This window comes from Rissa tridactyla, chromosome 13, assembly GCF_028500815.1.
Source record: "Rissa tridactyla isolate bRisTri1 chromosome 13, bRisTri1.patW.cur.20221130, whole genome shotgun sequence".
Classification (NCBI taxonomy): Eukaryota; Metazoa; Chordata; class Aves; order Charadriiformes; family Laridae; genus Rissa; species Rissa tridactyla.
The window spans coordinates 12,110,116-12,136,752 of record NC_071478.1 but is presented as its reverse complement, the minus strand read 5'-3'; the positions used below and the strand labels follow the sequence as shown (position 1 = coordinate 12,136,752).

Genomic DNA, 26,637 nt, shown 5'->3' with positions numbered 1-26,637 from the left:
CAGGCTGTCTCTCTGTGCACTCATGGTCTCTAGTCTCCGTCTCCAGGAAATGAATGCATGCAGCCTGCAGAGTTTAATTCTCTTTTGGTTTATTACTATTTAAAAATCAGTTTTTGTATCCCCTTCTACAGAGGCTTCACCTTCCAACAGAACATACAAAAAATACACACAATAGAAAAAAAAAAAAGATAGGTAGGTAAGTTGCTTTATACAAACAGGTCCCTAAGAACCCAAAAAGGCTAAAACAGGCTCGGTTTCAATAGAAGCAGGCCCATAAATAGGCAAGAGACTTCATTCAAGTAGGGAAAGAGTCATCCATCCTCACCTAAGATCCTTTCTTGCTCACACTGAAGACGACGGGAGGATTCCCAACAACTTCAGTAAAAGCAGGATTGGGATTCATCAGAGCCAATGGCAAACTTTTCTGCTCCTTCCCTTCCAAGGCACTGTCTCTTCCATACGGCGTGCAGCCAGGGAAAAATGCCAGTTTTCCTGGCTCGTCCCACGCTCATGTTTCAGTTGTTCACTCTACAGGACGTCTGAGAATAGCCTTTTATTTTCTCTCTTACACTGTGTATTTGCACTAATTGCAGCAAACTTTCAGATTACAACAGTACTGAAGAGAAATTCTGAGCCCAAGAGCAAGGCTTGGTTGATTATTTAAGAGCCAGCAGTCAGTCTGACAACTTTGCAGAGGGCATGTAAAGATTGCCTGGAGAAGGCACCAGTTTGTAGACACAGCAGCCAAAAAGCTATTAGCAAGCATGAGACTGATTTATTATAAAAACACTTACCCAAGCTCACTACGTGACTGCAGGAAGCTCAAGAGCATTTATGGCTGCCAGTGGCTGTATGAAGTGACCCCATGGTCCACATGGCACCCAGGAGCTGTGAAGGAGTCACTGGAACATCAATGAGACACCAGTTACCTCCTTCCTTCAGCACATCTCAGCTCAGAGCACTTCCAGGTTTCCAAAACTGCAGTACAAGTAGAGAGGACACCCAAGAAAAGCTTGATTCACATAAACCCTGAGAGCAGATCAATAATGCCAGGCAGTCTTTAAATTAATTTAAATATTTCACCTTTCAGGAGAAATGTGGCCAAATGTTTGTTTAACTTTGCATCGCGCCTGAAGTCAGTGAGGCCAAAGGTTTGTAGCAGAGTTCAGCAGCACAATTGTGCAGCACAATTTGGCACATCAATCAAATCTTGAAAGATTCTTACCCAAGGCTTATCATCTCATTTTATAAATGGGAACAGAACACAGGAAGAGGCTAGAGATGACACAAGGTGTTAATTCTTCACAAACAGCCAGTCAGTATCTGCTACCACAGTGCAAACAACTGTGGTTTTTCACGAACATGCTTTAACCATTCCAGTCATCACCACAACCCCTTATAGACAGGGTTCCTGCTCCTGTTCGGCACCACTTTGCAGTTATGTCACATAACTATTTTTAATTTTTTTTTCTTTTTTTTTTTTTCTTTTTAGCCAAATAGTTCTTGGGTTTGTTTTATAGCTAACACAGTTATTGGCAGAGCTGTACACATCTGAGTAGGTACCACACTGGCACAGGAGCGTGTGGAGGGTGAAGATGTCAAGAGAGCAGGGAGGAGGAGATTATGTCAATGTTGCTGCTGCTGACTCTGCAACAGTAAAGGTGGCCTCAGGCGGGGGCCCAGGAGCACTGCCTCCCCCCGGCTCCCAGGCTCAGTGCTCTGGAACACGCTGCCTTCTCACAGGGACATGGAGCAGCAGATTGGGCTGAAAGCCAAATCTACTCCCAAAGGCTCATTCGCAATAGCTGAAGGATCTTGTTTTGAAAAGGATGTTCAGGATACAAAACAGGACTCTCTCAGGAGACGTGGGAATCTTCCAGAATCTGTTTTCCCTTTTAAGTTTTCTTATTGTTTTTATTCCCTCTTTGCTCATTTGTTTTGTCTCTCAGGGTGGAACTGAGAGCATAAGCTCAGAGATTCACTGAGCTTATGTTCTATTCAATTAACACTCAGGTACTGTGCCCAGGCAAAAGGTGAATGGTACAAAGCTGGCTTAATTTACATTAAAATATTCATAATGCTGTTAAGGTATGTTCATAATGCTGAAGAAGCCAACACATTCCATGGTTTTGTTTGGCACTTGCTCTCAGAGTTTCTTCCACACTGAACAATTAAAAATACCAGATTATTTTTGTGGGTGATAAAGAAAAGCCTTTCCTGTTTCATTACTTAAAATTTTGGTAGCTGTTTTTTACTTTGTCCATTTATCTCTCATGAAACCCAAAGAGAGCTCCTGCTCTCCATTCATTCTTCCAACACTGAAGTCTGGAGTTCCTTTGAAGTTTACTTTGGCATCTACTTCCTCAAGCAAGCACCTTAAAAAAATTAAAGCTGAAAGTGGTACCCCACTCCAGACTCAAGACATAAGTTCAGATATTGATTTCTAGGAACAAAGATTTAGGGAAAAAACAAGACACTAAAGTTACAACAGAGCCTACAAAATCTAGGTTAGCTTTCATACTATCAATTCAATTAGTTGAGTTAGATAGACATTCAGTTACACAGCTCTTCTATTCAAGTCATTCCTTACTGCTGACAGCAGTTGAGGGAGGAACAATAATTTCAGGGAATATGTGGGAAATAACAAATATTCCCTAAGTCACTGGCACTCAAACAGGTCTAAAATTGTGACTGGGCATTTGCAATTATTCAAAAGATTGGTAGGAAGACCAACTCCACACCATCTTATAGTTCTAGGCTTTAAAAAACAAACAAAACAATCATCCCCCCAACATATAATACTTTGCCCTACTATAGTTAAGGCACTGGATTGAGAGAAGGAAAAATCTGTGTTCAATTTCTGGTTCTGCTATCAATTTCCCACGTCATCATGGGCAAATCACTTAAGATTGAGAGCTCACATGCACCATGTTACCATGCATCCATCAGGTGAGCCACACTAGTAAGTCTCTTTGTACTCATCCAGCACATGACAAATGCAAGGTAATGTCACTTAATTTAACTCAGTATGGAATAAATTCACATTAAATTGCTTTACCTTGCATTTGTTGTGGATTAACAGTACATAAAGATAAATTACTTCAGGCAACAAAAGAAGCCTAATGATAAGTCTGTGCCCCTACATTCAACACAACACGTAAGCATGCATGCAAGCTGTTTTTAGTCCTTCATCTTTATTTCACTCATTCACCTATAAGCATCAATTCCTTTCTTGCCTATCTTTAGGTTATAAATGGTGGTTGAAGATGTTTTCATCATACCTAACACACAAGGGGCTAAACCCTGAGCCTGAGGGTTTAAGGACTCCTATAATACAAAGAAATACTACAACTCTGATTATCAAAATCTGTATGAATTGAAGTTCCCTTCTTGGCAAAGAAGTGCACTGACTCAAACATTGGAAAGCATTCCCACCAAAAAAGATGACAAGGAAAAAAAGGCTGTCCCAAAACAACAACTATCATCTATGCACTGATGTGACAATGAAAAATGTAATAGAAACAAGTTAAGTGAGGTTGCAGATCGGGGCATGTTAAGTATTTCCCTTTGCACTCTGAACTTAGGAGGCTGAGCTTTCTGTTTGTATCTGTCTATGAGAAGCAGACATTTCCCGAAGTACAGAATATAAAGAATTTGCATGTAGATTCAATTACTATCCAGAATGGAACAATATGCCCCAAAGAAGCAAAAAGCTCTGAAAACACATCACTACTAAAGATCTGCCCAACCTACTGCTGGCACTAGTCTCTGCACTAGGGTGATCTAGAACTGCTATTTCAGGATTGTTAACTTCCTGCCTAATTGTTTCCCTGTCCAGTAGACTGAGAAGTAGCTTTCATTCAATGTATTCATGACAACTTAGTAAGCATTTTCTTTGACAAGCAAAATGCACAGTCAGTGTTTTAAAAGGCTTCCTTTTTAGTTCAAGGCTTTTCATTTGTTTCATCAGGTCAAATTCTGTAGCGTTCAGAATTAAATTCTGATGCACACAGCCAAAATTCAACCCACTAGTAACACTAAAGTCCATGGAGCTAAATGTAGGATGAAAATATCCTGTGTTCTGGACTTAGCTTTTGGAGTTGAATTTTATGACCAGTGCACCCTCTTTGAGCACATATAGGAAAATCGGGGACACAAACGTCTTACATCTTTCAGAATACAGCCTCAATTCAACAGAAATTTTCCTGGTGGCTTAAATATGAGCTATTAGTAAATCAGAGAGACTGCAGTTGCATTTGCTAATCCCAATGAATTGTTACACTGACTGGAAAGCCTGCTCTATCTTGACTTGCTTGGCACCTTACAAGGTTGTCTCATCATAGTCTAGATTTGTAAGGTATTTTAACATGTTTTGTTACCTTTCTGAAATGTCCTGTTTCTACTTGTCAACTAAGCTTATCAGTACAGCAATAGCAATTCCATGAAGCTTTAGTTTGAAGGTGGCTTGGTTTGTTTTTTTTTTCCCCCTTTTAAATGAGACTCATACCTATTCCAGGGATTCTGGGGGAAGATGAATGGAGAAGAACATGTCCTTCAGTCTCCCAACACAGATTAATAGCAATACATCAAGTCCACTGCAACATGCTCTCAATTTAGAAAGTGCTGGTGCTATAAAGAGAAAGCCATTGATTATTCATCCTTGGTTTATAATACTCGAGGGCAAGTACAAAAAAGTAGCTTCTTACAAGAGAGAAGCTGGGGCTTCTAAGTCTGTAGAATTTAAAACATCATTCCAAAATCCATATACTTACAAAACGTCTATAATTCTAACATAAAAACACAACAGGAATGTGTTTTATTTCAGTTAATGCATTAGCTGCAGGGGTTGGATTAGGAGCACCTGGGCAACTCAAGTTGTGGCGCAACAGCAGTTTGTGGCTATGTTCACATTTAATACAGACATATCTCCTGCAGAGGATGTAGGTCCTGCTCTGAGGTGGTCTATCCTGCTCCAGCATTGTATTAATGATGGAGACAGCTATTGTTTAATAGAATGCAAGTTTGGTGTGGGACTTAGGCCTTCAGAGTGGCCTTTCTAGAAACATTCAGTACACATAGCAATTTAGTTTACCAAATCATTGCTTAAGTCTTTGCTCATTGAACCTTACAACAATTGTGATGTAGAAAAAACTCTTCACAGATGGGAAATTAAGGAATAAATTCAGTGAGCTGTCCTATGTGACCTTGAGCATCAACAGCAGAACCATAATTATAACTCAGAGTATTCCTAACTCCTAACCCTGTGTTAAACAACATTTATACCTGGATTTGGTACATAAAGACTTTGACAAGTTACATGGGAGGAAAGGAAGGGCTAAGAAAGGACATTATTTCTGCACAAGGGGTATTTTCAGATTAAATGGAACCTCCAACAGCCTAGAGCCCAGCTTCTTTGCATTTTGTAATCAGTTCCTTTTCAGAGATATGCAATTCCCATCTCTTACAGTAGAAACCCTTCTTGGAAAAGAAAGGAGTAAGACTGGCTTTTGCAAACCTGACTAGAGGCAGATCAGGAGAGCATGACTGTAGCCAAAAAGCCCAGATCACTGAGAATAAAGTTGCAAACCTGACTAGAGGCAGATCAGGAGAGCATGACTGTAGCCAAAAAGCCCAGATCACTGAGAATAAAGTACAGTGTGGAGAGGGATTCATGTCTTATTTACTGGTTCTCATTTGCACACCTTTCGGACAGGTGGCTAAATTGCTCAAAAACCAGACAAAACGAGGGGATGCAAAGTAACATACTAACTTCTTTAATAGAGTCCAATCCAATTAAACCAAAAATCACTCTGTGAACCCCTGGGTTTATTCACACTAAACAAGTCAGTGGTACATAGTGTTAACCCGATAGCTGATCATGTTTATACCCTAGGTCCCCACATGAAAAATGAGCACCAGTCAACCAGACTGCAATGGTATTTTTCTTTCCTTTTTTTTTCTTTTTCTTTTTTTTTCATAAAACTATTTCTTTCATAGACTTAAAACAATCAACTAGCCAAGTTATTAATTATGGTACATCTAAAAAAAAAAAAAATTAATACTAACCCTAATGTGACTGCTGCTTTAAGAGTGCTCTGTGTATCGCCTTAGACTGGCTTTTCAGTAGCAATTTACTACAACAGGTCCTAAAATAATAATAATAGAGAATTAAAAACCTGACAGCAAGTTTAATGGTTAAAAGTAACAGAAACAACCTGTTCTGAATGGTGATTTTTCTCAGCAGTTCAGTCCTGCTGCAGCACTCACAGCCTCACAAACGGCAGAAGGGGTTCGAATTCTCTCACCTTCTTTAAATTTTTCTGTGTTTAAAAGGACAACTGCATTGTAACCTGCTAGGTACCATGGGGCATTTTACTTAATGTTATATTCAATAATGGGTCTGTTTTTAAAACTTACTGTTTTTCTGGGGTAGGTTAGGGAAGGTGGGGAATAGAGAGAGAACGAAAGCATAGCTCCCTGTAGCTGTAGCTCCCCAGGTGCCTTGGTCACTAGGACTTTCACTTGTTCTAGAAGATCATGACAAAACACCAGCAGCAGCCTCTAAAGCTCCATTTGGTGTTTGAGGTCATGTCTCCTATTCCAGGTCACCATCTTCTGTAATTCATCAGCTAAGAAGCATTTTCTCCTTCTCCCCAGTGAAGGTTTAAAGGTGGGGTAGGGCACAAGACAAAGAGGGAAGCTAAAATGAATAAAAAATTCTCAGCTATAGAACCAAATTTCATTATTTCCTCTTTCATTCACAGCATCTTATCGTTATAGCCAGACTGCTGCTTTGCTTTGTTAGGATCAAACTGATCTCATTTCCCCTCTGGCCCCATTGGTTGCTGGTCGACCTCTGGATCCACTAGGGATGACGCAAATGCTGACTGGACGATCTGAAACCCAAATGACTCCAGGAGAGACATGTTCTGTTGGGGTGAAAAGGGGGATCCTAGAGCAGGACCGAGGTCCCCCAATGGGCCACCAAGGGCCCTGACGTGAACTTTCTGTATGTGTTTGTTCAGATATGACTTTGATCTGAAAAAGCTGCCACATTCAGGGCAAGGGTACTTCTTCTCTCCTTCCGTCTCCATTTTGTTTTTGCTGACTGCCATGTCACACGAGAAGGACCCATTGGTGCTCTGTTTCTCAGGAGTCTTGAGGTCACTGGTGTCAGAGAGGTCTCCGTATGAATCAGAACTCTCAATCGGGTCCGAATGTGAACACTTCTGGCCTTCTATGGGAAAAAGAAGAGAGAGACGTTTTCAGAATCTTATCTCCCCCAAAAATTATTTAACATGCATTCAAATAGATGATATTGATTACCACTTGTTTTCATTAATGCGTGTCATGACAGAATGATGCACACTTAACATCGCAATCCTTCATATTCTAAAGCCCTTGACCATAGGTCCTCTTTATAAACCACAGGATGCTATCAGAGCAACATCCAAATTTTTATTATGGATTTGTCATGATATTGAATGCATCCATAATGGGTCTCTGGTTTATATAATACTTTTTTGAATCCCAAAGATGTCTCACAATGTTTATACGTCAGGCACTAAAAAAGGATGGACCTAATGATGACTTTTTAACTGTACAAGTCACTCCCACACTTCTGAATATTGTTGATACTTTGGGGGAGACCCTAGAAACCTAATAAAGTATAACAGGCTGCAGCAAGATGTGAAGAAATCTGGAAATACTCAACAAAACAGCAGTGAGCTACTGCTATTTAAGAACTGCAATTCCATTTAGTATTGAGGAACTCTTTTTTACAAGCGCAACTTCATAATCTAAAATTGTTCCATCTTTAAATATTGTAGTGTGAAACAGGAGAGAGGTTAGGGACACTATTTTAAGTCAATTGGATACATATCCTGGCAAAGCCATTGGTATGTTTGGAGCATTCCCCATTCTCCTCTGGCAGTATGCCAAGAAAGTTTGTCCACACTTTTTGCTCAGCGCATATGAATGAGCGTGGGAAACCCAGACGTACTCCCTAAACAAGTCTCTGAATACAAATAAGCTGTATCTACTATTAACTCTATAAGACCAAAGAATCACTTGGCACAACCCAAAAGACAGATTTGCTCTGGACTCGGCATTACAAACCAAACACGATATGCATGAAATCAATACACCACTGAGCTGGAGTAAATCTCTTGTTAAGTCCCACCCAAAACCAAAGTGCTTCTGTAGTAACTATCAGGACTTCAACAGAAAAAAATTACACAACTGTAGCTTTCTGTTGGCACAGACTTTGTTTAACCCAGCATGCTGTGTTATCCTGGGCAAGAAAAAAAATGTAACTTTTTGGGACAACCATGGTTTTGAAGAATTTTCTGATGTTTCAGCTTCACCAGCAATACTGACAGCTTAAACCAGGAAACAAAAAGGAAGCTATTCTACATAGATTAACACACAGCTTTACATATTCAGAAGTTAAATACTCCTTAGCTATTCTTTAAATAATTTCTTCCCACCCCCCCAAGTTAAATGTAGGTTAAAAACCGAAAAAGTAACAGTACTGTTATGACTCTCTACCTCTCCTCCCCAACAACAGCATTAAGAAGTGTGAGTTTAATTACAGATAGTTGTATGGCTCCTCATCAACCCAAGGATGAATATTGCTTTCACCACTCAAAAATCTTTATGAACTGCATTCTGCAGATCCTCCTTCCTTTACCAGAAACATGGTTTGACTGACGGCGAGATTCAAGTGTAGTGGGACTAAGGATCTGCACCCCTCAGGCAAAATTCAAATATTGATTGCTCCTAGGAAGATGGTCAAGATGAGCTAACATGGCTTCTTCAATCTCTAAAATCAAAGAAGCTGCCAAAAATTCATGTACCCTTTCGCATCCACCAGACTTATTAAATCGGCTGTCCAAGGACAGATATTACATACTATGTAATTTCTCTGCATCTCCCTAAGCTTCTCTCCAGTATTTTCTCTGTCCTTCCTCCCTCCCCTTTCTCACACCCAGCCCAACATCCCACAACACAAAGTTCTGCACAGAGCAACAAGGTGCAGAGCAGCGAGTCTCTTGCCTTTGATGCCATAGGTCCTGACGCAGTGGAACGCTGCTCCCCCATTCGGGATGGACTCCTGGTGCCTGGAGACCTGGGGAAGGGGAACACCGTGGTGGGTTTTAACATGGACCTTTAAGTAGGAGGCAGAGGAGAAACCTAAACAAGATAAAAGGAGATGAGATCCTGCCACCAGCAAAGACACACATCTGCCTTCCCTGTTCTGTTAATCTTTGTCCTGCTCTTACTCCCCATTACAAAGTTGCCATTATACTACCTTGATCTCCAGTTACCTACAACATGCTCATGTAGGATTTCTAGACATAATCAGGCAATGAATGCAAAGCGTACTTTTCATTAGACTTCACTTGTTTTTTGGAAGTCATGATGAAAGAACAGCCTCCTTAAGAAACAAATCCTATGTAAGCAAAACTAGCAGATAACATGAAACTTTCTGGGAAAAAAAAAAAGCAGAAGAGACATGATACAAAAAGGCACCAATGTCTCTTCACCATTTTTGTATTCTTTTATTTATTTTTATTAAAAATGCCTTCATCATCTGTTAATACTTCGAATGATAGTTCAAATTGAGTTTATTTTATGCTGATAATATTTGAAGGAATGCCATTTAATAACACCTCTCTTTGGTATTTAGCGTGCTTTCCCGTTAGGTTTCTAGCATTTATAGTGACCCCTAGAAGGCAGAAAGCTAAAACTACTGAGTTTTTAAGGTATACAATTTTGTTCTATAGTAATTTTTGAAAAACATTTCCTCCATTCAGCTCATCCTGAGTTTCAAAACACATACGACAACTCATATTTTGTCTGCGGTTAACAAAACCAAGAAAGTTAACTGAAATTTCAATATTTCTTTTAGCTCTGATCTGTTATCTTAAATTAAAAACATATATTTCAAACAACTGATTTCTGAACAAAACAGGTTTTTTTACATTTGTGCATGTGCTTTTTTAAATTGTTTTGTCATCTCACAAATATGGCCTTTTCCTTTAATGCAATAAATTATCCCACATATATTTTGGAATGTTTTAAAATTCAATTTTCATAGGACTTGCAATTAGTACTAGTACATTTGGACGATATATGAGGGACAAGGAGGACATAGTTTTAAAGACTTCCTACCCGTGTAAGCCTATCAACAATGCTCTTAATTTTCTATTATATTTTGAACAGAATATTATGGTGCTTTCATGTTAGAAACATCTTCCTTCAACAACAGAGAACACAATACCATTTTCACCAGCACAGACAAAGTTACAGGTTCCTTTTCTAGATTGAGAAAACCCAAGACCTAGATTTTTTTTAAACCAATACAGCATTTACAGCACAAGGCCCTGAAAGAGAACTTCCATACCAATGCTTCACTTAAGTATGAACAGATATACCACTGTGAAGCCATTTTTATACTGATATGACTGCATTTACATTTGATAATATATAACAATATATGAGGAAGGACGCAAAACCAATACTGGTACACCTCTCTGGGGTGGATTTTCTCACAGCAGCTGTTAGTTTCAGGTGTTGAACTTAATAATGAATGTGGCTTTACACTAGAATTCTCTGTGTCTGCCCAACAGAATACCCCTCTACCCAGACTCTTCTTAAAGGAGTATTCAGGGGTTATTCAGAATTATATATAGAGGACCTGCAGAGCAAGACAGAACTTCACGGCAACCTGCTGAAGGGGAAAAAGGGCAAGTTGCTGAGAATGAACAGGAGATAGTTGCTGTAGACCCCTGAGTTGAAGATAAAAGTACAGAAAACTAGATACATCACAACTAAAGAAACCAAGAACATATGACTCTCAAAATACAATGCATCAGAGTCACCTAGGCCAAGTCAACCAGGGAATTAATGTAAGGATATTACCCTCTGAAATAATGCAAGACCTACTCTCAGACACAAAATGTTGTACTGCTCACTGGGCCACAATACAATATATTTTTCCAAATACCAAAAATTCACTGTAGACATGGAAAGAACCAGTGTTTCACTGGTACAGAAAAGGACACAACGTACAGATGTAATGGTGATACTTTCAACTGCAAGGTGTTTTGCTTATTTCATACACGTGTCTAATAACCACATGCATGCTGAGATGAGCCTCTTTATGTAGCAATGCATTAAAACCTCATTGCCAATCATTAAAAAAGGACTACATGCAGGTACTCAGTGTTTTTCTATACTACAATTGACACAGGAAAATCTGAAGTTGTAATCTCTGCTATACAATATTGTTTCTGAACTCTGCAAATTCTATTTGTAGCGTACATTGTTTTATATAATGAAAACTGCCTGCAAAGTATGTTAGCTCCCCTTTATGCACTTGGCAGATGAACATATGAGTCATCAACTTCCATCAAAGCAGTAAGAATGCCAACTGCTTCATAGGAGACTGTTTAAAGTGAGATTTTGTTGTTGTTGTCTTTATCCTGTTTTTTTTTTCTGAAGCACTTAGCATTGGCCTTTTTTTTTCCCCCCACCAGACCTTAATTATGAATCCTAGGAAGATGGGAATTCACAGACAATAATCCTTTACTTTAAAAAAATCTCTTTAAAAACAAAGTCAGACTAATGCAGAGGATAAAGTGGCAGTATTTTTCAAAGGAGGAATGCATTTACTGCTTTACCCATACACATCTCTCAGCTTTGCAGAGCAGATTATTTCTTCATACCAGAGGAACCAACATTAAAAACATGCATAGAGAGGAAATTATCTGCTTTATGTAAATGGGACCTATTCCTTGATCTCTTAGATAGCATCTGTAAGGAGACAGACTACAGAAATAATTGCAGGATGTTGCTTTTGCAAAAATTTTAATTTGAATTTAGCTGGAACATCCGGAGTATGTGTCTTACTTTAAATCAACACTGTATCCACCATGAAATATACAAGAATTCATCTTACTGTAAAAAAAGAAATAAATAAAAAATCCATCTATCTTTTGATTGGAATATTTACCCTTCTCCTAACTCATTTGATTTCTGTGAAACAAACAATGCGTATGTGTCTGAAACAGAACATGAATCTTCTGAGTTGCACGTTATTACAAAGCACCAGTTCTAGACTTGCCAAAGTCATTTAATCTCCTGAATTCTTTGAAAAAGCCCACACAAGCAAATAAAGTTCCTAAGGATGCTAGTAGAAGATTATGTAACAAGAAAGCAGGAGTAGGTCTTTTTTATTTAAACTGCTTGAAGATCATTTGTCTTAAAAAGTGAGGATGGAGGATTATTTTTCACAAGCACATTTTAGATGAATTCTTTAAAAAAAAAAAAATCTGGGAAAAAACCCACATTGCACAGCTTCCTTGATTTAACCAGATTTAATTGCTTCCATAATTATCCTAAGGATAAAGACCCTAAGTAAGAAAATAACCTGGCAAAAAACCATCAAATCACAGATGGTAATTTTTGGACATTATACTGCCATTTTGTAAAATAAATAAATAAATAAAACCAGCAAATGGGTACACGCGTGACATGGCAAACCAGTGGCTACTGCTTTCAGTCAGGTACTGAGTTCCCCCATCTCCTAAATTCATTAGTACTTTAAACGAACATGAGACACAATGAAGTTCCACAGAAAAGCCCTCAGTATGACGGGATAAATTCAGGGATTCTCGGCTCTATCTTTACCACTAGGATATGTTCAGCTGTGTAAGACACACCTTTTTATCCCCCCCGCCTTTTTATTTTTTAGTGGGCAAACATCCAAAATTCTCTCTACAAGCAGCTTGAGCATTCTTGCTTGACAATTACTACATCCAGAGCTTGACAATTACTATATCCAGAACTAGCTAAATTCCAATTCAAAAATATACCAGCACATTAGCTGAAGGAAGAATAAAACAAAAGCCCATTGCACAAGCATCACAGCCATGGCACAATCGCAGCTGGGGGGACAGCATGTAACTTCTGACTGCACCAATGCCTAGCAGATAGATGTTTACAACCCATAAATTTTCTACTATACTTCATCTTACCAGGTTCTACAATTTAAAAGATATCTATATAAAACAATGAACAATGAAGAATAATTTTATTCTAAAATACTTTGGATTAAAAATTCTGCTATCATGAATTATAAATCTATAATCAAAATTCACAGCATACAACAATGAGTTCATACCACAGTTGTTTGATAAATCCAGTCTGTAACTTCCCTTTCCTATTAATTTTAACACTAACTAGATATTTAACATTAATTCACCAGATGAATTATGTTTTCTAAGTGCTGATATAAAAATCAAATTAACAGCAGACTGAATTCTGACAACACATATGAAATACACAAACTGTAAGGAGAAAGCAGTTGCTTAAAGCTTGCAACACCTATCCTTCTACAGAGAAGTGTCTATTTAAGTTTCCACCGTACATTTAAACCTGTAAAATATGAATAAACCATTTAGTCATTTCATTGTTTGAATGCCAGATCTGTCTTTGTCATGCTGGCTGAATTTCGAAAGAGCTGCAGTGACACCCAGTGGTAGTTAAATTGAAACTCAAACTCACAAATCTTGGAAACAAGACAATTCCTCACAACCCATATGAGTTTCTGTTTGGCATCACGTTCAACTGAAGGAGAGCAGGATAGCACCTGGATCTTGGATAGTGTCTTCCATGTTGTTACCACAAAAAGAATCAGGATAAGCTTAAGCAGTTTTTCAGAAGATAGGCCTTCAGCTGAAAAGGAGGCCAAGCTTCATTGCGTTCATCTACCTGGAGCTTCAGAATCTGAAGATTTCCAACCCAGATGACATTTCCACTCAAACTGTTAACATCACTTTCAGGGCCTAACAGACAGTTCAACTACTTGAAATATCTCCCTTGCAATTTAATGTCTGTCATTACTCATCAACTCCTAGTCATCCAAAAGCTCCCTGTACTGTCCACACATTAAATACAGAACAGCTTTATTCTCTCAAAAGATTTCACCTCTCTTAAATTAGAAAAGGAAACACACAACATAAAAAAATGACTCATCAGAAAAAACAAGATCCCAAAACACAGCAGCAATGTCTTCCTACACTTAATAGGCACGTATGCCTGTGTGAGCAAACAATGTATTTTGAAGTTGTGTATTAATAATTAAAAAAAATACACCAATAAATCAAAATTCTTTTTCCAGCTTGCCTTACATCCCACAAAGCCTAACTTTACAACTCTCTCCAATTGAAGAGTACCACAAACAGATGGAAAAGCTTCAAAAGCCCTTAGTCATATGGTGTAGTTTTAGGTAGTCCTGTGAGGAGCTGGGAGTTGGACTTGATGATCTTTATGGGTCACTTCCAACTTGAGATACTCTTATGATTCTATGAAAAGCTGTATTTGTACAAATAAAGGTAAAGCAGTTTTCTAGTACTCTTTACAAAATTTGTTTTAGACAGGTATGTTAATACAAAGCAATTTCTTGGGTTAAGAGGGAGAAGCAGCTTGACTCTACTGCTGCACCAGGAGGTTAAGCAAGACTGGTAACATAATGTAGATTTTTTTATGTACAGTGTATAATTTTCAACTTGGTGTGTATTTCAAAGATTCTTCTTCCAAACTTAATGCAGACTCAAGTCTAACCAGCCAGAGAAAAAAAAAAAAAAAAAAAAAAAGGTGTATGGTGAATAGCACCAAGGCAACATACCATGGTTATTTTTATAAGGATCTGGGTATTTAGCAAATAAAATTCTTAGAACTGTCTAGAAACAATTTGCTTCAGATTTAAACTGAGTTTCTTAAGGAACTATCAGCCATGTAAAAAGGCCAGACCTGTAGTTTTAAGGTTAAGTATTCAACAAGAAAAACAAAGAACATGTACACATATATGATATAACCTCCTCCTGTTGCAGAGTCACGTAGCCTTACAGCTTCCCTCAAGTGTTGTCCATCCCACTGAAATAAAAAATTAGTTTCTTCATTACCTCGGTTACAGATAGTGCAGAAATTGCTTGGTCCTTCACTATGTTTCTTCAAATGATCTGCCATATATGCTGCTCGCAAGTATTTCCCGCACACCTGGCATGGAACTTTGTCTTCATGACATGCTAGGTGTGAGCGCAGGCGGTCACGAGTGGCAAAGGAAGCATTACAAGTCTGCAGGTATAATGAGAACCATGTGACTCATCAACTCTGCTAAAAGCACTGATAATGTTGAATATATTTAGTATTCTTTACAGTAAATACATTAGACCCTGTGCAAACACACAAATGACATGATGCACGAGCCATTTTCCCACAAATAAAAAATTCCAATCACCAATATACTGCATGAGATGTGATGTTACTACTCAAAAGAATTAAGAAAGCAGGAAAACAACTCTAACATACTAGATAGTAAAACCTAAATCAAGATAGGGTTGTAAGGCCTAGGTCCTCTCTGAGGATGAAGATACTAAAACTTTAAGTAATATTTAATAAAAGAAATAGCACAAACCACTTCATTCCATTTACGATAAATTCTGCCATTTCACTGAGTCATTACAATCACTTTAGGCCACTCAAAACGTTCTCTCTGTTATCTTCCTAAATTTTACTCTTTGATCTGATCAATCTAACTTCAGTACACAGAATCCCTTTAGAGTATGAAGACATACAAACAAAGCATCAGCGAATTGGCTGGGATGAGAATATGACAAAAGACAGTAAAAGATCCATCCTGGTATTCACAGTGGCAGTACAGACAAACTGTAGAAGTGAAGCCTCAGAACTGAGCAGGTATCAAAATAACTGCATGACACTGTAATCCGTTTATAACTTACCCCTGATCAAGGTATCATATTCCTCTTACTACCATGAAACAAGCTTGATTTGGCATAAGATAATATTGATTCTACTTGCCCACTTCCTGGACATAATCCATATGATAAGATGAGCGGAGGCTCCCTCCCATTTTTATAATCATAGCATTGGCAGGCAGGCATGTATATAATAGCCTACTACAACAGCCTGCCGGTTCTGAAAGGCTTGCTCTATCTCTAACACCATAAAATAAATCATCAGCAATACACTGTGCAATTATTAAAGATACAGTCTGAAACCATTGCTCACAAGTGGAAGAGGAAAAACAAATGCAAACATAGGCTAGAATGACCAGACTAAGCGGGCAACAGTGACATATAAGAGTGTACAGTGTTTCATTTATACCTTTATATAAAATAATGCAGCTTTAAGATGTATAACCAGAACCCTCTAAGAGATAACATGAGACTATTAAACGACATGGGAACTGGATACATTCTGTCAAGTGTCAGTGTGTAAATAAACAACCGTTTCAACAGAGATAGACTTGTTAAAGTACCAATCCTAGTAAAATTACAAAATTATAACTTCAAATAAGTGAAATTGATAATACAGAAGAGGATAACCCATATAATTTTATATAATTTACTTAATCAAGAGCTTAATCCAAAAAACATTGAAGGCAGCTGAAAAGCACCTATCAATTTCAACAGGCTTTACGCTTGTTCAATCCTATGAGATGCCTAGTATGGTAAACTCTCATACAGCTGAGGCTACTCTACAGCAAGCACAAGACTTAGCACCTCAGAGGATCAGGACTTAATGAATTTAAACAGACAACAGTAAAATTATCTGGATCTCTGTGATACACACAGTTTAACTAAGCTCACCATACAAAGATTCATAAATTACAAGTAGTGACGATTAAGAGGCAAATCCTCAAACATGAAAGATTTCTCTTAATTTGAAACTGCAGTACACAGCGCTGAGCAAAACAGGTGCAGCTTTCACTTACTTACTAAACACTCGCTTAAGGCAGGATTCCAGCACTGATACTAATCAATATGTTGGATATCAACTAAAGATACATAACTAGACAATCAAAGATGACAGCCAAGAGATCCATCATCAAGAAGTCCAAAAATATTGAGCCACAGTAAGCATCCACACAAAAGCATTGGGAGTGCATTAGTTGATGAAGCAGACCAGAGACAAACCACATAAATACAGGGATGCCAGAAGTAAAACCATATCTGTCCCATATTGAACTTAGCAAGTCAAAAGATTAGGGAAAGGCAATATAATCATTTCTGTGTTTGATTTCTCACTCTTGCTGCTGAGTTGTGCAAAGTTTACCTTTGGATAAGCTATATAGCAAATATATCTGCAAAGAAGCTTAAAAAAAAAAATTAAGTCCAGTGGAGAAAGCAAGAACCAGTTTAGCTGAACCATAACAATGGGAGACAGGACTAGATTTAAAGAAAACCCCAAAGTTAATATTCAAATAGTTAATATTTATAAAAGGTATAGAGAAAAAAAAAAGTTTTATTTTACAAAAGATGTGAAGTGCTAAATGAGTGCTAAGTATTTATCATTAATTGTTAATCATAGAAGAAAACTCTCCAGTGCTTTCCTATCAAACATTGTACAGGTATATAAATAGATCAAAAAGAATATATATAAAGTTTAAAAAACATTGTTTAAGAAATACCTCTTGAAGTTTCAACTTTTCTATGGATGTGGATGTCTCTGAGCTTATTCCATGGTGGCTGCCATTTTCCTGCTAATAGGCAGGAAGTAAGAGAAATTAGGACAGGAAGAAACTCATTCTGCATTGAAATCAATGGGAAAAGCACTGGACTCGGGATGCCAATTTTAGGTTTACTTAAATAAATAGATCTTTTTCTTTGTCAAAAGTTGTGCTTAGATTTAATCTGCATTTTTCTCTTTTTTTTATTTAAATTGCCAGAAGAACAACCTGTCTCTTGCCTCTGAGAAGGAGCAAACTTCTGTCTTCTCCCCTTGTTCTTTCGCGTCCACAGATTTTCAGATCACCATTTCCTCCCAAAATGCAGCCTAACTTTCATACCATTCATACTCAAAAGCCAACAACCCGGAATCAGCCCTTCCCATGACAAGTTACCAAACTGAGCTATCCCATTATGGCCAGAAAACTGACTTACCCCATCTCCTATATCCAGAACTCAACTGCCAGATTGAAAAAAAAAAAAAAAAAAAAAAAAAAAAGAAAGAAAGCAAAATCACCAGTACAACAATCCAGGGCAAAAGATCCAGAGTGTCATTTGGTGTCTTGTCTGGACACCAGAACAACTTCTTGAATCCAATTTTTCAGCTGGCATGGCTCTGTGGAGGCCTTCCCTATGCTCAGTCTATTTTAACAGTAAAGAAAAAGCTGGAATCAGGTCTTTGACTGGCATCAGGTGCTACAGGTGCTGGAACTTCCAATATTTTTTCAAAGATCCATAAAGCACAACTGTTATTTTAGGGGGATGAGTGCAGGATTACATGCTGAGCACTGAGAACTATAGCTGTTGCAGTGACGTTCAGCTTATAGTTGTCCCCCTTCTCATAGTTTCATTTTATTTATTCTGAAGTTGGGTTGACACCTTCACAGTTTTGTTTTATTAGTCCAAAATTGTACCATGATGCCACATAAACAAAATATTATCTATCCACTGGCTTGCCAAGATACATGAGGGCTCAGGTAAATGGCCAGTGGATTTTGTTTAAATCCTAACAGAGCACCACTTTCAAGAATGCCATTATGACAGAGGACTACGGAAAGCTTTTCTGTTTACTGATAGAGTACTTCTCTTTTGCAGTAAACATAAACAAAACATCACAATAACAGGAATTTTCAACAGGAACTCAACAGATTCAAAAAGGATGCTCAATGATGTTCAGGCTACTCTCACGGGGAGTTAATTTGCCAAACAAAATCAATGGAAAATGGGGAAACGACGTACCAATAATAAGCTATTTTCCTTCTGAGTGGCTGGATTCTGTGTTTAGATACACATCATGGAACAGAAGTGTTACTGGTTATGAAATAATCACAAGGAGAATTTTATGGATTTACACATCATCTTTGAGATTTGAAACAAATTTTCAGCGTGACAGCATCCTTTCCATGGTTTGTACTATGTACATCAGATCAGTGCATATTTAAGAAGACTTTCTAAATCTGACAGGATATTATGAAGTATTTTTTGTGAAGACACACAACAGCCCTTTAACAAATTTTCTACATCTTAAGATTAATGAAAAATTAACTTTGCAGGGTTAAGCAGTCAAAAATCAAGAACAAACCAAGCCTGAATGACAATCTCAACTCTGTCCTGATGCTTGTAACCTATAGCCTATACCTTTTAACTGAAATGAACAGTGCATACAGTATTACAGCACTTTAAACACCACACAATGAGAAAGACTGTTCTTAGAAATTGCTATCACAAAATACACGTGTGCAAGGAGATGGAACTGAGCAATGGAGTATACAATCTTAGCTTCCATATTTCTTGACTTTCTCACTCTTAGTGATTCACACTTACAGAGTTTATATTTAATACTCTTATATTGATCAGAAAACTATAAAAAGTATTATCAGGAATCAGCTAGCAAAGGACAATTCATGTCTATCAACACTATTCATAAACTGAACGACAGTAACCTTGATATCAACTGGCAAAAGACTGATGAGTTTCTGTTGGGACCTAAACATCAGTTTTCCTACTTGCACACAAATACCTGCTTATGGAAAAAATCTGGAGTTATCTTCAGTACATCCACCCAGACCCCTTGCTATCCTCAATTTGTGAAGTCTTTTTATGGGTGGAATTTTCCAATTTATATAAATCTATAACCCCTAAATCATCTTAAGAAGCTTAGACCAATCTAAGGCTCTATATAGGATATGCAGTTAGAACAATGTGAAGGCTCTATGGCCTGATTTTCAAAGGTGCTGGGCTTCCACAGATCATATGGAGATCAACATAAACCTTTAGAAGGCTCTATATGTCTGAAAAACTGTTCACTGGATTATTAAAGTTGCAAAACATTTAAAAACTCTAACAATTTAGAGGAAACATAAGAGAGGTGTGTCAAGAGACGGGGAAAAAAAAAACGCAGATCAGGAGGCAGCAGTCATGTAGGACTGATGAGGTTCATGAAATGTGCTTAAAAATTATAGAAGAAAAAAAATCCTCTAACCTTCACTGTCTTCCAATAAAATTAAAATTATCTTGCTCCAACTTTCTTTAAATAAATAATTAAATAAATCTTTCTTCAGAGAGCAAGCATGGAGACTGTCAACCCAACGAATGTTTTAGAAGTTTGCCCAACAACTATGTGAAGGCAGTGGGTGATAGTGGAAGCTGATTCTCAACTTTGGTTTTAATTAATACTTCCAGGCACCTTTTAAATCTATCTATGAATGAATTACAAAATATCTGTATTGATTTGATCTTTCAAACCCTAACGAATAATTTATTAACTGTAAAAAACTATATAAAACATTATGACATTGTATTGCATATGATACGATACTGTATGCTGTTATCTATATTCCCCCTTGGATAAAAAAAAAGCTTCTAATTTTGCTCAGTGCAATGTTCCGAAGGCTATGTGATTAAAAAAAAAAAAAAAAGAGAATCTTGGCAAGTTATGATAATTTACCAATTTTATTTGGAATTATTCTAAAAAAATGAAGTCAGCATTGGAGCCTCCTGTTGGCAACAACTGAAATAAAAACTAAAACAAAAACCAAAAAGAGGGTGGTGGAGGGAATCAGCTGTGATGTTGACTGTAAGCCCAGGGAGAAGGTGGCTGGGTAAGAGATCCAGGGTGAGACTGGGACAGAGCAGTAGGGAAGATCTGGTAGAAGGGGAGCGAGGCAGGAGGACCAAAGGTGTAGATGACACAAGGGGTTGGGGGGCAGGAGGGATGTAAAGCAGCTGTCACTGTTGAATGCTGTTATTCACAAACATTTATCCTAATTCACACATAAATGGTATTTTTACTGATACTTCACAATTATCTGCACACATAAATGCAATACCAAAGATTACATACATCAGTCTAAACCCGTCCAGCTCCTACCTGACACTTGTGAGGTCTCTCTGAGGTATGCACCTGTTTGATGTGTCCATTCAAGTGGTCTGGCCTTAAAAAAAAATACACATAAGCACACTTAAAAGAAATACTAAAAATAAACTTACAATTTTAACAACAACAACAACAACAAAAAGATCCCAGTGGTGGATCTATTACAAATGTAGTGATATTTAACTTGCCAAGAACCAGCTCACCAACAACTGGGACTCTACCTTGATAAGTGCCCTCTCCAACTTGCTAAAAAAGCAGCATTTTCTCAGGAAGAAATTATAACTGAACGATCAGAGAAAACAGGAAATACAAGCTACAGTTTTCAAGCCTGCATGTCCCCTTCCAAAATCCTACTTAGATCTTAACAATCAGGGCACTCTGACTTACAGTTGCTCAATATTTGAAAATCAGACCCTTTTGGTTTACGTCCCAAACACGGATGTAAGAAGCCAACTTTAAACACCTCTGTGCAAAAAGACTGACTCTAAACTCTGTTGTTGTGACACATCTTCCAACAGCAAGATGAAAAAATACCATCTTAACTCACAACTTGGTGGGAAGACTGCATTAATACAAGTGAAGTGCTCTGAAAGTCCCAACTAGAAGGTGCAATGGAAGAGCAAATTATTACTGAAAAATATGTTAGACCATTCTTCACAACGAGTAAAGCCTACTTTGAAGAAGAGAGGACTGAATAGCTGCAGATTTTCCTGGTGGGAGTTTCTCCCAGTGGGAAGAAAGCTTTTCATTGTATGAGGCCAAAACTGCTTGGAAACAAGTTCTCCACCCTCTCCTCCCCCAACTTTCCAGCTGCGCCAATGAGAGGGCGCGGGATGGAATTCACGCACTGCAGACAGAAAATAGACTGAACTTTGCAGTCGAGCTGTTAAACCTGATGCTCCAGCAAGTGGGCTGGAGCGGTGTAACCGGACAGACTGGTTGGGGGTCCTTCTGGGTACCTCAAGCCTAGCAACCTCACGTGCTGGGCTACTGAATGAAGGAAAGGAGACTAACGTTAGACATCGCGCTTCCAACTTCCTTTGGCTGCTCCTACTACTCAATACTGAAACTTAAAGAAAGAGTCTCCACTTTTCATTCATACTTTGATTTTACGAAGATGTGTAGGCATTTTTGTTGTTTACTTTTATAACAGCATTCCTGCCGACTCACATTAACTTACTGGGAAAAATGAGAACTCAACATGTATCTTTCACTTTCCCCTGCTAAAAAGTCTTCCACACAGCAACAGCAGAAATCAAGTGTGAATGAAAATAGGTAGATGATCCCAGGTAGCACTATAACAAGAAAAATACTTTCACTTCTAGCCACAGATGAAACTTTCATTTTATGACTTTCCATCAGTAAATCTGCAGTCCTTATGAAGATGCAGCCCTAATTATTGCTAATTTCAAAAAAAAAAAAAGTTACTTTTTCTTAACTTATTTCAAGAACAAAAGGTCCCTCTACCAAAAACAGAGCTAGCAGGGGCACAGTGCCTATACAGCTTAGTAGCCTTTCGATTTGTTTCTGTACCTTGATTCCTTCCCTCCTCCTGTTAGAGCAAATCAACTGCTGCAGAAAACTGACTGCTGCTACAAAAGTAACACCGAGTGTACGCATCCCCCTCCCCCCGCTACTCCGAGCCTCAAAGCAAACTTCCAAAAAAGTTTCTAATTCATAATTCATAACTCAGACTATAAGATACCGCTAACACGACTACGTGTATCAAACTACTTATTAAATTAACTCCCACAAACAGCGACAACAAAAAATCAGCAACATTAAATGCACAGATCTTACGTATGTTGCAGGGCAGAAACAGGATCCCCTTCAGAAGGATGTAAACCCAAAGGACACAAAGATCATGTATTAAAAGATACTTGATGCTGCAGCCTTTGAAATCTCACCTCTTCCTTCACATTTGGGTGATAAAAAACATTACGAACTAAGAGAAATGAAGGGAAGTTAAGAAAAAGAAAATTTAAAATGGATACGAGAAAAATAATAATCTTGAGATGTATTAATATTTTGCACTTCAACAGCACCTTCAAACTACCTACAAATCAGTAGTCTCAAGACACTTATGTGAGGTAGGTAATTATTTCAATACCCATTTCACAGAAGAGTCGTTTGAGGGAGAGACTAACTGATTTGCCCAAGGTCACGCATACAACTCCGGGACAAAGCTGGGAATGTTACCCAGAAGCCAGCTGACTCCCAATTCTACGTCTTAATTACTTTCAAACCCTTTCAAGAGACTGTAGAACAGCGTCCCAACGAAAATGATGGAAGTCCCATTTCTAGAGACATTTTAAAATGCAACAGCCAAACTGTCCTAAGCACAAATTGTTCTTGTTTCCCAAGGGATAGGAAAGACAACTTCCTAGGTCTCCACTTGCGCCTATGGTCCTTATAAATGCTCCCTTACCTGGAAAAGCCTTTTCCACAGCTCTGGCAGATGTAGGGCTTTCCCACAGAGCCATCGTGAGATCGAACATGATAGGACATCCTGTCTTTCCGCTTGAACCGTAAGCCACACACTGGACAAGAGTAAGGCTTCTCGCCGGAGTGTGACAGCTTGTGCCGATTCAGGTGGTACACGTCCCGAAAAATCTTGCCACAGATCTCACAGGCAACCTGTTTCCTCGTCCTGCTTCTTTTTCGGGGTGCATCAGGGTCATCCGGACCAGGGACACCATTTTCACCCAGTCTTGGGGGTGGGATGTCTATGTAGCCCAGCTGTAAGCTTGTCACCCCGTGTTGAGCCTCATGCTGACGAAGACGATTAGCATCCGTGAACACTTTCCCACAGAGGCCGCAAGGCAGGATACCAGCCTCTCGCAGGCCCCCTGGTGTACCAAACATCATGGAGTCCAAGAGATTGGCTTTACGGGGACGCCCTCTGCCCCTCTTGGTGCTTAAAGTGGGGGCACTAGCAGCAACATTCTGGAAGGGTGAGGCCAGCAGTGGTGGGGACAGAGGTCCTGCCACCATGGGCAGGCGGTCCACGCCCTGCAGAACAGGTAGGGAGGACTGCGCAGCACTGAGCGCAGCCCGTGTGGCCTCGTCTTCGGGCATACCAGCAATGCCGTTGCCATTGGGTGCCAAAGTGGCACCGTTGGTCATGTCAAGAGGGAACCCAAGGTCTGCAGCCCCTGGACGGAAGAGCATAATGTCGGGGCGCGCGGGGGGCACGAGGATCTGGACATTGGACTGCTTGATGACCTCCTGGCAGATGTCAATCACGGAGCGCATCAGCAGGAACTTGGCGGCCGTCATGAGCTCCGGGAAGCTCTCCAGCCGCACCACGATGCGCGACGTGTAGGCGAAGTCCAGGATGTCTCCAAACACCTTGGAGCTGATGGTGTGCATCTCCAGCTCCCGCCCGCCCCCGGGGGCCCCGCCGGCCGCCGCCGCAGCCCCGCCAGCCGCCGCCTCTGTCGCGCCCCCCTCCGCGCCACCGCCGCCGCCACCACCTGCCCCGTCACCCAGCTGCGCGCTGAACACCGACTCGAAGTACTCGCTGCAAGCGGCCAGCACCGCCCGGTGCGCCGGGAAGCTCTCGTCGCCCACCCGCAGGAGCACGTCGCAGAAGCGGCCGCCGTTCTTGCGCTGCTGGTTGAGGCTGTGCAGCATGTCGGCGCTGTGCCGGCTCACCTGGTAGGTGTAGCAGCCCGACGAGGGGCCGCAGGCGGCGGCCTCGCTCACCCGCTCCATGGGGCTGCGCCGCCCCGCTGGCGCCCGCAGGGGGCGCGCGCTCTCCGGCCGCCCGGCGGCGCGCGCCGCCTCCTCCTCCTCCTCCCCGCCCCTCTCCGGGCCGACGGCGGCGGCGCGCGCTGCGCTCCCTGCACAGCGCGAGGGGATGGCGGCGGCGGCGGCGGGGGGAGGAGGGGGGGGGGCGAGACAAAAGGCTCGGGCGGCGGAGGGGCGCGCGCCGCCGCGGCCGCCGGCGCGCGAGCTCCGCCCGGTGCCGGCCGCCACGAGGCGCTGCGGCCGCGGAGGCCGCCCGCGGGAAGGGGCGTGCGCGGCGCGGCTGCAGCGAGCCGGGAGGGAGGGGGGCTCCGGCGGCTGCGGCTCCGGGCTGCCGGCTCCGTCCGTCCCTGTGTGTTTGGAGCGGAGGAAAGATGGCAGCGGCTGCACTTCCTCTTGCACTTTCACCCCTGGGGGGAGGAGAAGGAGGGGGCGATACCACCCCCCCTACAAAAATCCAGCGGGGGCCCCCCGGCTCCTGCTCCCCGACCAAGCGCCGCCGCCGCCGGCTCCGGTCCCGGCCCCGCCCGCTTCGCCGCACCCGCACCACCGGCGCCGCAAACTTTCCTCTCTTCTTTGGCCGAAAAGACCCCCACCCTATTCATAGAGACCCCCCCTCCAGCCACTCGGGCTCCCCCCTGCCCCCCCGCTTCCTGCCCCCCTCCCTCCCCGCATCCGCCAATGCAAGAGCAGCCACAGCCAGCAGGCCGGCCCCCACCCCGCCCGCCCGCGGGGGCTGGGGGCTGCAGTCTCCCCCTTCCCCAGCACCGATCCTCCAATGCCGAGCCGGCAGCGAGGCCCCCGCCCGCGGCACACGGGGGCGGCGGGGCTGCGCTCGCCCCCTCCCCCAAATATCCGGGCTGCAACTCGCCCCCCAGGCCCCCCCTCCCGGAGGAGAGGGAGGAGGAGGGGCCGGCGGGGGGCGGGGGGGGTGGTGGTGGGGGGGCTGCAGGCAACCTCCCCCCCTACCCCCCCTAGGCACAAATCGTCCAATGCAAACCCTGCCGGAGCTGCAGAGGCGCAGAGCGGCCCCCACCTCCTCGCGTCGCCTGAGGAGAGCCGATCCCGGAGGGGCCAGGGGCTGCAGAGCAGAGCGGCCTCCCCCCGGTCTTTCATTGCGATTCTCACCCCCACCCCCCGCACTGGGATCAACTCTCAGCCCGGCTACAAGAGCCAGGCGCCGGCGGGGTGGGGGAGGGAAGGGGGACAGCGGGAATCCTTCCCCTGCAAAAATGCCCTCCCCGCGAGAGAAACGGTACCCGCGGGCCGGGGGCTGCGGGAGGCACAGCTAAAACCCGAGTTCCTGCCTCCATGTTGGGGAAACTCTGCTGCCCCGCCGAGCCTGGCGCTCCCCGGGGCTCCCGCTGCCCCGCCGGGAACCTGCCCCAGGCCCCGGGCAAAGCGCTCCCGACGGCACCGCTGTAACTCGCCGTCGGGGATGCTTGGACTGTCCTGGTGCTGAATCCTCCCCGAGCGCTCAAGGTCTCAACGAAGAGCTTCTGTTTCAACATCATCATCATTACTCATTTTCAGATGAAATTTGTTTTCTGTCTCTTAGACTTCTTCTCTACTTTTAAAGAAATCTTACCCCCCTCCCCCCCAAAACAGAGTTCTTTGTTTTGTTAAAGACAATACTTTTTAAAGCATTCCAAGGGCACTTTTTTTTTGCATTTGTAAAATCAAGCCCAACTAAGAATCCTTGGATGACCCATTCACGATCCGATATCGTCACTTAAACTATTCTGTGGAAAATACTGAACTTAGTGCATGCGAGGGCATCACAAACTACAGAGCCTTCCAAGAGCTCGAACCCAGCTCTTGAATTAAATAGTGGTGGAACTGAAAAAGCACTCTGGGTACTGATGTGCAAACGAGCGCACCGAGCTTCCAACTTCCAAAATGCAATATTACATTAACACTTAAGGCCACACAGTGCCCTCAGCCTGTACGCTGGATTTCTCCTGCTTTTGATAG

The 26,637-nt window shown here is 41.4% G+C and overlaps 1 protein-coding gene across 6 annotated transcripts; it reads right to left on the bottom strand.

Annotated features, from left to right (window-relative positions):
- Window positions 1-147: 147 nt before the first annotated feature.
- PATZ1 (POZ/BTB and AT hook containing zinc finger 1) lies at window positions 148-24,674 on the bottom strand. Of its 6 annotated transcripts, none has more exons than XR_008469208.1 (7): window positions 23,342-24,674; window positions 20,908-20,971; window positions 17,501-17,572; window positions 14,973-15,144; window positions 9,058-9,195; window positions 4,508-7,237; window positions 148-978 (listed from the first exon to the last, which is right to left on the bottom strand). XR_008469208.1 is itself a non-coding variant. In XM_054219934.1 (6 exons), exons 1-6 carry the CDS (start codon window positions 24,628-24,630, stop codon window positions 6,819-6,821), a joined length of 2,154 nt encoding a protein of 717 aa, XP_054075909.1. In that variant the 5' UTR covers window positions 24,631-24,674; the 3' UTR covers window positions 148-6,818. The 6 variants fall into 6 exon arrangements, 3 of the variants coding, with proteins under 3 accessions (XP_054075909.1, XP_054075910.1, XP_054075911.1); XR_008469209.1 differs by having other exon boundaries at window positions 148-4,629; window positions 6,067-7,237; XR_008469210.1 differs by having other exon boundaries at window positions 148-902; window positions 6,067-7,237.
- Window positions 24,675-26,637: the final 1,963 nt, after the last annotated feature.

Coding starts and splice junctions, on each gene's coding strand:
- PATZ1 (XM_054219934.1), bottom strand. CDS start 24,630: ATGGAGCGGGTGAGCGAGGCCGCCGCCTGCGGCCCCTCGTCGGGCTGC. Junction 9,196..14,972: donor CTGCACTATCTGTAACCGAG/GTAATGAAGAAA, acceptor TATCTTGTTTAG/GTTTCTCCTCTGCCTCCTAC. Junction 7,238..9,057: donor CAGGACCTATGGCATCAAAG/GCAAGAGACTCG, acceptor TTTTTCCCATAG/AAGGCCAGAAGTGTTCACAT.